General features: G+C 57.9%; 1 protein-coding gene across 1 annotated transcript in view; it reads left to right on the top strand.

Annotated features, from left to right (window-relative positions):
* The window catches only part of TTC25 (tetratricopeptide repeat domain 25), a 20684-nt gene extending 15832 nt beyond the window's left edge, over nt 1-4852 (top strand). Inside the window, exons 9-10 of the mRNA XM_021719542.1 lie at nt 234-430; nt 4821-4852. Coding sequence (XP_021575217.1) covers nt 234-430; nt 4821-4852 — 229 coding nt within the window. The remainder of the gene's footprint in view (nt 1-233; nt 431-4820) is intronic.
* Nucleotides 4853-9037: the final 4185 nt, after the last annotated feature.

Below are 9037 nucleotides of genomic sequence, written 5' to 3'. Positions count from 1 at the left end.
AGAGATGAGGTCTCGATGCCCAGGCGGGTCTTGAACCCGCGGGCTCAGGCAATCCACTCAGCTCAGCCTCCCAAAGGCGCGGGATTACAGGCTGAGCCACTGAGCCCGGGTGTGTCTGACCTAGCCAGCAGCTGGAGAGCCAGCTCTATTCTGCCCTCCAGTGGGCGCTGGTGCTCCTGTGGCCCATCCAGGGTCTGAAGGGAAGAACTAACCTTAGTTCCTCGTGTCCCCAGGTGGGAAGAGAAGATCCCTCTGGCAAAAACCACCCTGGAGAAGACCTGGCTGTTCCATGAGATTGGCCGCTGCTACTTGGAGCTGAACCAGGCCTCGCAGGCCCAGAGTTACGGCCAGAAGTCCCAGCATTGTGCTGAGGAGGAAGGGGATGTCGAGTGGCAGCTGAACGCCAGCGTGCTGGTGGCGCAGGCACAAGGTACAGGCTTGGTGGGAAATGCCCTGCCTACCCTCTGGCCCAGCGGCCATCCAGGCGGGAGTCCTGTGACGGAGCTTAGCAGCCCAGCATCCTACCACCCAGGCTGGTTCTGGAGTGAGCATCAGCCCCCTCGTTGTGACCAGCACGTGGTCAGGCCCTACCGTAAGCAGAGTGTGGGTGGAAACTGGGCACCCGAGCTGCCCCTGCCCTGCGGAGACCAGCTGCAGGAACCCTGAGGCCAGCACAGTGTCCTGAGTCCTCCAAACAGCGCCCAATGCTGAGCCACTTCCTGCTTTGCTACTTTGACACCAGCATTCTTGTATTGAGTCATTGTGAGGTAGGCGTTATCGTCCTTGTTCTAGAGATGTGGAAACTGAGGCACTGGGTGGTTCAGCAGACCACCCAAGTCCCACAAGGGGGCCTTTGAGGGTGATGGGAATGTTCTAAAACTGGATTGTGTGGCCATTACACACTATAAATTTTCTAAAAATCAGCCGGGCTCGGTGGTTCAGCCTGTCATCCCAGCACTTTGGGAGGCTGAGGTGAGTGGATTGCCTGAGCCTGCGGGTTCGAGACCACCCTAGGCAACTTGGCGAGACCTCGTATCTACAATAAATAAAAAAATCAGCCGGGCGTGGTAGCGCGTGCCTGTAGTTCCGGCTACTCAGAAGTATCACCTGAACCCAGCAGGTCAAGGCTGCGGTGGCCGTGAGCATGCCCGTGCCCTCTAGCCCAGGTGACGGAGTGAGACACCAACTCAAAAAAAAATTTTTTTTTCCTAAAAATCATGAAACTGTACCCTTATAAACAGGTGGATTTTATTTTATTTTTTTGAGTCAGAGTCTCACTGTGTTACCCAGAGTGGAGAGCAGTATAATATGCAAATGACATCTCAAAACAGTTGTGAAACAAACAACAAAAAAACCCCAGCAGGGAGCAGGGAATGTGGAGGAACAGATAAAACAAGATCAGCACCCGATGGATGACTGCTGAAGCTGAGAGATGAGTGGTGGGTAAGAGAGGGTCGCAGTACTCTTCCTTATAGTGTTGCGTATATTTAACTTCTTTCATAATAGAGTCAAAAGAGAAATGGGGCCAGGAGCAGTGGTTCATGCCTGTGTTCCCAGCACTTTGGGAGGCCAAGGTGGGAGGACTGCTTAAGGCCAGGAGTTTAAGACCAGCCTGTGAAACATAGCGAGACCCCATCACCACACAAAACACAAAAAATTAGTCAGGTGTGGTGATGCGCGCCTGTAGTCCCAACTACTCAACAGGTTGAGGCAGAAGGATCACCTGAGCCCACGAGGTTGAGGCCATGGTGAGCTGTGATTGTGCCACTGCACTCCAGTCTGGGTGAAAGAGCAAGACCTGGATTCATAACAACAACAAAAGAACTTCCTCTTCGGAACAATCTAAAGATGGGGTTCTCTCCTCTGCCCTGGAGACACTCGATGTGGGCACAGGCCCACACCACAGGACCCTCCCTCACTGACCCCACGAAGGGCCTGAAACCCAAGGTCCACAGTCCAGGACAGAGGCTGCTGAGTGCCTGGCGATGCCGCAGGTCCAGGCTGCCTCCAGCACACACGAGCTTCTCGGGGCAGACTGGGCATCGGCCTGCGACACCATCACAGTCCATCTGTGCTGTGCCCTCTCCCTTTCTCCCCAGTGAAACTCAGAGACTTCGAGGCAGCCGTGAACAACTTTGAGAAGGCCCTGGAGCGGGCAAAGCTGGTCCACAACACCGAGGCGCAGCAGGCCATCATCAGTGTGAGCTTCCCAGTGGGCCCCTCATCCTAGCTGGTCACTTATTACCCACCAGGGAGGGTGCCCCAGTCAGGCACGGCTGTGCGGTGTCAGCCGGCAGCTCAGTAGCAACCCAGGACACACGGCTTACCTGAAATGAACGAATAGAAACCAAGGCTTTGCCAGTCACTTACCTCTCCTGTGTGTCATGCATGCTGATGCCTCCTGTTGTGTTCTGTTTTCTTTTCTTCTTTTGAAAATGAGAGGGGTCTCACTATGTTGCCCAGGCTGGTCTTGAACTCTTGGGCTCAAAGAATTCTCCCACCTTGGCATCCCAAAGTGCTGGGATTACAGGTGTGAGCCACTGTACCCAGCCTCTATTTTCTTTTACTGAATGCTGGTTGAGACCCTCTAAAGTGATGTGAAGACTTGCAGTTTGAAAAGCACTCCCTCTTCTAGATCAACAATCCAGTGTGGTTCCACATCCTCTTGCTGAACGCTCTGCGGGTTCCTGGGTGTCTGTTCCTGGCTTTTTCCTGCAAGGGCTGGGATGCCTTTGGGAACCTCTCCCCTGGGCCTCCCCAGGCCTCCGGCTGGCTGGTCCCCACCTCAACCTTGCACTCCAGCTCTAGCCCTGGGCTCCTGACCAGGCTTTCGGGTGCCCCTTGGCATGTGCCGTCATCTCTGCCTGGGATGCTCCAAGCCCTCCTTTGGCCGCCTTCACCTGCTGACTCCCGCTCAACTCTTAGGCTTCAGCACGCAAGTCCCCCTTCCAGGCTTTCTCTGACCCCTCCGTCTGGGTGAGCTGCCCCCGCACCTGGCCTTCACAGCCCCTGTGCGTCCCTGTCAAGTCCGCATGGTGCAGGCCTGTATTGCTCAGTGAGGCAGCTGCTAGCCACACGTGGCTACTTAACGTTAATTAAAAGTCAATAGGATGTAAAATTCAGTTTCTCAGTCACACTAGCCGCATTTCAGGTAGTCAGTAGCCACATGCACTATGGGGACTAAATGGCACAGGTTGAGAATGTCCTCACAGTCACAGAAATCTCAGATGGACAGTGCTGGCCTACACTGCATCAGGAGGCAGAGACCAGAGCTGATGCCGGGGATACTTGGAGGAGATGTGGGCCCCCATCCCACCCCACCCCCTCTCGGAGCCACTGCAGGTAGAAGCACAACCTCGGTCGAGCCTGCGTGCCTCGTCCTCCACAGCCCACACATGTGGTCTCTTCCGCCTCATCCTTCATGGCTCATGCGGGTGGTTTCTCCTACCTTGTCCCCTTCCATTCCTCACACATGTGGTCTTTCTCGCTTCATCCTCTTCCACGGTTCACATATGTGGTCTCTTCTATGCACAGCTTATGCACGAGGTCTCTCCTGCATCTTCCCGTCCACGCTCATGCATGCGCTCTCTCCCACATCATCCTCTTCCATGGCGCATGCGGGTGGTCTCCCTCCTTTCGTCCTCTTCCACGGTTCACATATGTGGTCTCTCCCATGCATGGCTCATGCGCTTGGTCTCTCCCGCATCTTCCCCTTCCATGGCTTATGCACGTGGTCTCTCCCACCTCATCCCTTTCCACAGTTCACATATGTGGTCTCTCCCATGCACGGCTCATGCACATGGTCTCTTCTGCCACCTCTCCTTCCACGGCTCAAGCATGTGATCTCTCCTGCCTCATCCTTTTCCACCTGTTCGCCCTGCAAGTAGGTAGCATGGATTCTGTTCAGTAAATATTCACTACACGTGAGTGAGCTCTGGCTGCCAAGCCCAAAGGTACGGCCGTGGTCCTGGACTTCATGAAGCTTGGGGGCAGCAAGAAGATGAAAACCAAAGACAAACCCTGGCTCATGACCAGCGCCAGAAGGGACTAGAGGAATTCAGAGGGGGGTCCAGCAGCTGGGGCTGGAGGTCACCCTGAAGGCTGGGCAGCGGTTTGTAGGGTTGAGAGGCAGAGAGAAGGTGCCTTTTGGCCCTCAGCGACAACTCATAGGTCCCTGACCCCTCGCCCTCCTGGGCGGGCATCTCCAGGCAGGAAGGCTTGTGGGGAGGAGGTCGCCAGTTCAGGAGAGCACGTCCAGGCTCTGGAGATGCCTGTGGACATGTCTGCATGCTGCCGGTACCCTGCCTGCACCCTGCCTGGGCTGACCACAGATGCATGAGGAGGGCGATGGAGCGGACCTCAGGCTTTGCACCAGGCCCCAGGGCATGTGAACTCGAGCCAGGGAAAATGCTGACTCCGGAAAATCCTCCTGAGGCAGCAGTCCCGGCCTCCAGCGGTGTGATTCTGGGCCCTGCTGTGGCTGGCTGCCTTGCCTAGTGCCAAGGGGCATGGCTTGGCCTTCTGCTCTGAGGCCAAAGGCAGCTCTAGGTACAAGGTTGAAATTCACAGGCAGACACGAGTCCTAAACGCAGGCCTGAGCCCAAGAGACGTGGGTGCTGACCCGCTTGCTGTTGCATATCTCATAGCACTTAGCGCGGTCCCAGGTCACCAGTATAGATGAGCCTGAGGGCGGGCTGCCGGCGGCCAGAGGGAGTTGTGGGCAGCAGGGTTCCGCCACAGCCTTCTTGGGCAGGGGCTGGGGGGAGGAAAAGGCGCAGGTGCCACAGGCACCAAGGTCACCGGCCCTCTGCCACTCACAGGCCTTGGACGACGCCAACAAGGGCATCATTGAGGAGCTGAAGAAAACCCGCTACATGGAGCTCAGCGAGAAGAAGGAACAGGGTGAGTCCTGGGGACCAGGCCGCTTTGCCCCTGCCCCTTCCTCCAGGGCCCCGCAAGTTCTGGCAGTGTACCCATTGAGGCCAGAAGTGCCCAACGTACATTCAGACATCAGTGGGGCGGGAGAGGGAGCGGATGGCTCACCTTGGGCGGGCCATCTGTCCTGAGCACCCTCAGTGATTTCTTCCATCAGTTCATCAGGTTGAGTACTGGTCTGCGGAGGAAGTGGTTCGACTCTCCCGCCTTGGGGAGCCCACGGCCCCGCGGGCCAGGCTGACCGGAGGATCCATCGGCTGCTGTGCTCTTGTGCGCAGGACAGGGGGGAGGGCGCCACCTTGAGGCACACACAGCCGGCACAGGCTCCCCTGAGAGGTGGGGGGCTCCCACAGGGAAGAACCATCCACATCCAGCTTCCAAAGAGCCCAGAAGTTTTCAGGAGAGGCAGAAGAGGAAAGGCATTTCCAGTAGGGACTAACAGAGGCAGGCTGCCAGTGGGACACGTATGTGGCTCTCCCTGCCTGCCACGTGCCAGACACTGGGTTAGGTGCCAGACAGGAATGTCCTGTTGGGTCCTCACCACCCTAGGAGGGAGGTGCTGTTGGAAGAAAGGAGAGGCTGGGTGGAACCAGCGATCTGCCTGTCACACAGCCAGGGAGAGACTCGAGCTCGCTTTGCTGGTGGGTCAGTGGGTAAGGGCAGGCACCAGGGTGGAGGGCACGAAGGCACACAGTGCAGTGCCTGATGGCTGTGCCCAGCTGACCACCCTCTGGCCATCTGCCTCATCACATTTGTCCTCACAAGGCCTCCAGGGAGGAGAGAGGCCTCTGACCCCTGCCTCGGGCACTCCTTGCCCACAGGGCGGACAGTCAGCAGGACAGCGAGGGGAGCGGGTGGCAGAAGCAGCCGCTGGGCTCCATTGTGCTTCTGTGGGGCGGACTGTCCAGCGCCTCCAGGAATGCTATGGAGGGAGTACCGTAGCTTGACTGCGGTGGGACAGAGGCAGGGTAGAGGCCCACAGCAGCTGTGGTCTCAGGTAGTCTGGCTCTAGAGCCCGTGCTTCTACCGCGGTGCCACACTGTTCTGGTGACGAGGACAGTCTGTCTGCCCCTGTGCAGCCCGCGCCAGCCTGGTTGCCGTGAGCCTTGGCCACCGCCCTCTGGGCTCCACGCAGAACTTCCCTTGGTCCAGGCATGGCCCGGGGTCCTTTGATTGTCCCGCACCCACTGCGTGGTGGCTGCACTGTAGCCCACTCTCCCCGGAGCTGCTCCCCAACGTGGCAGGAGCAGTGGACAGCAGGGGAGAGGCGGCGCCTGGCTTCCAGCCCTGTGCCCCAGCCCCTTGTCCCTATGGGTCCTCGCCGGCAGCCGCCTGGCACTTCTCTGTCCGAGCAGCAGGTGGCAGCATTGCACGCGTTTTCACCTCCGAAGGGCTGTGACCCCTGAGCCTGCCAAGCCTCTGCAGGTGCTGGGACCAGCGGCTTCCAGGGAGAGGGGACCCGAGGCAGCGGCGCTTTTCTCTGTAGCTCTTAAAACATGGAGCAAGGACTCTTTGGCTGGAAGGCAGCTCTCCAGCTGAACTTCCTGCTAGCAACCTGATGCATTTCTCTTTCTTTCAAGTCAGGGTCTTACTGCTAGGCCAGAGCACAGTGGTGTCCTCGTAGGCTGTTCGTATACATATATTTTTGAGTCGGAATCTAACTCTGTCATCCACTCTGTCTCACTCCGGCACGTTCATGGCCACCGCAGCCTCGAGCTGCTATGCTCAGGCGATCCTTCCGCCCCAGCCTTCCAAGCTGGAACTACAGGCACATGCCACCATGCCTGGCTAATTTTTTGTAGAGATGAGGTCTTGCCAAGTTGCCCAGGCTGGTCTTGAGCCTGTGGGCTCAGACAGTCCTCTCACCTCGGTCTCCCAAAATGCTGGGATTATAGGCAACCAGCCCGCTCGTATTTTTATGAGAAACCTCCCAACACAATGTGTGTGCACCAGGGACAGAGAGAGGCGGCAGGGAAGGGGTGAGAAGAACGCGCTCTGTGTGAGACCGTCCCAGCCTCAAATGCAGTTCTGCCATTTATCCACCTGCTGGGTGACCCCCGTGTGAGTCCCTCGACTGCAACTCAGATCTGTGACTCTGCGTGTCATGATGCCCTTCCGTGATGCCTGGAACAGGGCCGGGCCCGCCTCTCCTCAGTCACCACCAGGGTGAAGCGTTTGCAAGAACGGCCCTTCCTGGGGCCCTTCTCACGTCTGCCTTTCCAAGCACTGGCCTCCACCAATGAACACAGGCTCACCTTCCTGCCTCCCTCTCGTTTTCCAGAAGAGGCCGCTTCCCTGGATGAAGATAGATCCGTGGAGGTCAAGGAGAAGGAAGCCAGGAGAGAGAGACACCAGCCTGAGGCCGAGGAGTTGATGCAGCAATGGAAACCAGAGCACCTGGAGAGCGAGGAGATGGATGATGAGGAGGAGCTCAAGGGGGCGAAGGCGGCAGAGGCCAGAGGAGGCTCAGGAGTGGCTGCCTGGGGCCCGTCCGGACAACTCGCCACGAGGTCAGAAGCGGGTGGGCAGCCCCCCGAAGTGGGCAGCAGGGAGTCCGGAGAGATGGACAGCCAGCCTTTGGGGGAGGTGAGCAGGGAGGAGTCAGGACCAGCGAGGGCACTACCAGAGGCCGGCAGGGAGGAGACTGGGAAGCCGGGGGACACCGAGGAAGCGAAAGCCCCAGACAGTGCCAAAGAGACGAAGAGGGAACATGAGCGAGGGAGTTGGGTGGCTGGAGGAGTCCCAGGATCTGACTGAACTGGATTTTCAAGCTGAAATTTGTCTTTCATAGGAAGAATGGGGGGCCGGGTCACACAGGTCACCTCTGCCTTTCTGTCACGATTTTTCCATTAAATTGATGTCTTTGCTCTTACAGACCCGAGTCTGTCATTTTGTCCCTCACCCTCCTCTGTTCTCAGAAGAGCCTCAGGGAAGAACTGAGAGGTGCTCAGAGGGCTGGAAGGAGGAAAAAGGGAGGAAGGTGCGACCGTCAGCTCAGCTGCAGCCACTGGCTTCCCTTGCTGAGTGCTGCTGTGGGGTTGGGAAGGAGGCTTTATGGAGAGACCATGCTGGGGTGGCCTCCACTGCCTGGTCAAGACCCCTGAGCCAGAGTGAGTGAAAGCCGGGACTGACGAGAGAATCAGGAGCCTAGGGGAGGAGGGATGACTCTGGCCAAGGAACAGGGCTGCCCTGGGCTTCAGACTGGCAGATGCACCACCTATTCCCCCCTCCCGCCACCTCCAGGTGGCACATCAAGTGAGTCGGGCTGGCCAAGCCCACTTCCGCTCTGTACCTCAGGATTCCTGCCCTGGGTGACTCAGTGGTGCTTTCTGTGGCTTCACGGAGGAGGTGGCGGCCGAGCAGCTGAGGACGAGTTAGGACTTGTTTCCATCTGCCCTCTTGGGCACTGCTGCCTAGGAGGGTGAGGCTGAGATGGCCTTCATGCTGTGCAGAGGGGGACTAGGGTGAGGCCAGTGAGGCATTTCAGGTGACTTACCGGGTGCCAAAAAACTGCAAGATCTTAATGCAATATTATTTTTAAAATTAGGCTGGGCTCGGTGGCTCAGCCTGTAATCCCAGCACTTTGGGGACGCTGAGGGGAGTGCATTGTCTGAGTCTGCAAGTTTGAGACCAGCCTGGCAACTTGGTGAGACCTCATCTCTACAATGAATCAAAAACCAGCCGGGCGTGGTAGCGCGCGCCGGTAGTTCCGGCTACTTGGAAGGCTGAGGCGGAAGGACGGCCTGAGCCCAGCAGGTCGAGGCTGCGGTGACCGTGAGCACTCCAGCCTGGGCGACAGAGTGAGACAGAGTGAGACTCTAACGCAAAAAAATTAATTAATTAACGCAGAAGTTCATGATGAATAGAATCTAAATAAAGACAGGATCCAACCTTGCACGTGCACGACCGCTCCGAACACGGGCGCGGTACCCGGGAAGGGAATTTCGAGTCAAGCATCAGGGCCGGAGCGGCGGCTCGCGTCCGCAAGCCCGGCATTCTGGGGGTTCGAGAGGATCGCTCGAGGCCAGGGGTTCGACCAGCCTGGGAGACACAGCGAGGCCCCGTCTCCAGCTCAACAAACAAGTCGGCCGCCACCGGCGAA

The sequence above is a fragment of the Carlito syrichta genome, unplaced genomic scaffold (genome assembly GCF_000164805.1).
Source record: "Carlito syrichta isolate Samal-C Ts95f unplaced genomic scaffold, Tarsius_syrichta-2.0.1 Scaffold314793, whole genome shotgun sequence".
In the NCBI taxonomy this organism is placed as follows: domain Eukaryota; kingdom Metazoa; phylum Chordata; class Mammalia; order Primates; family Tarsiidae; genus Carlito; species Carlito syrichta.
Note: the sequence above shows the minus strand (reverse complement) of the source record. Positions and strands in the feature narration are given on the sequence as shown.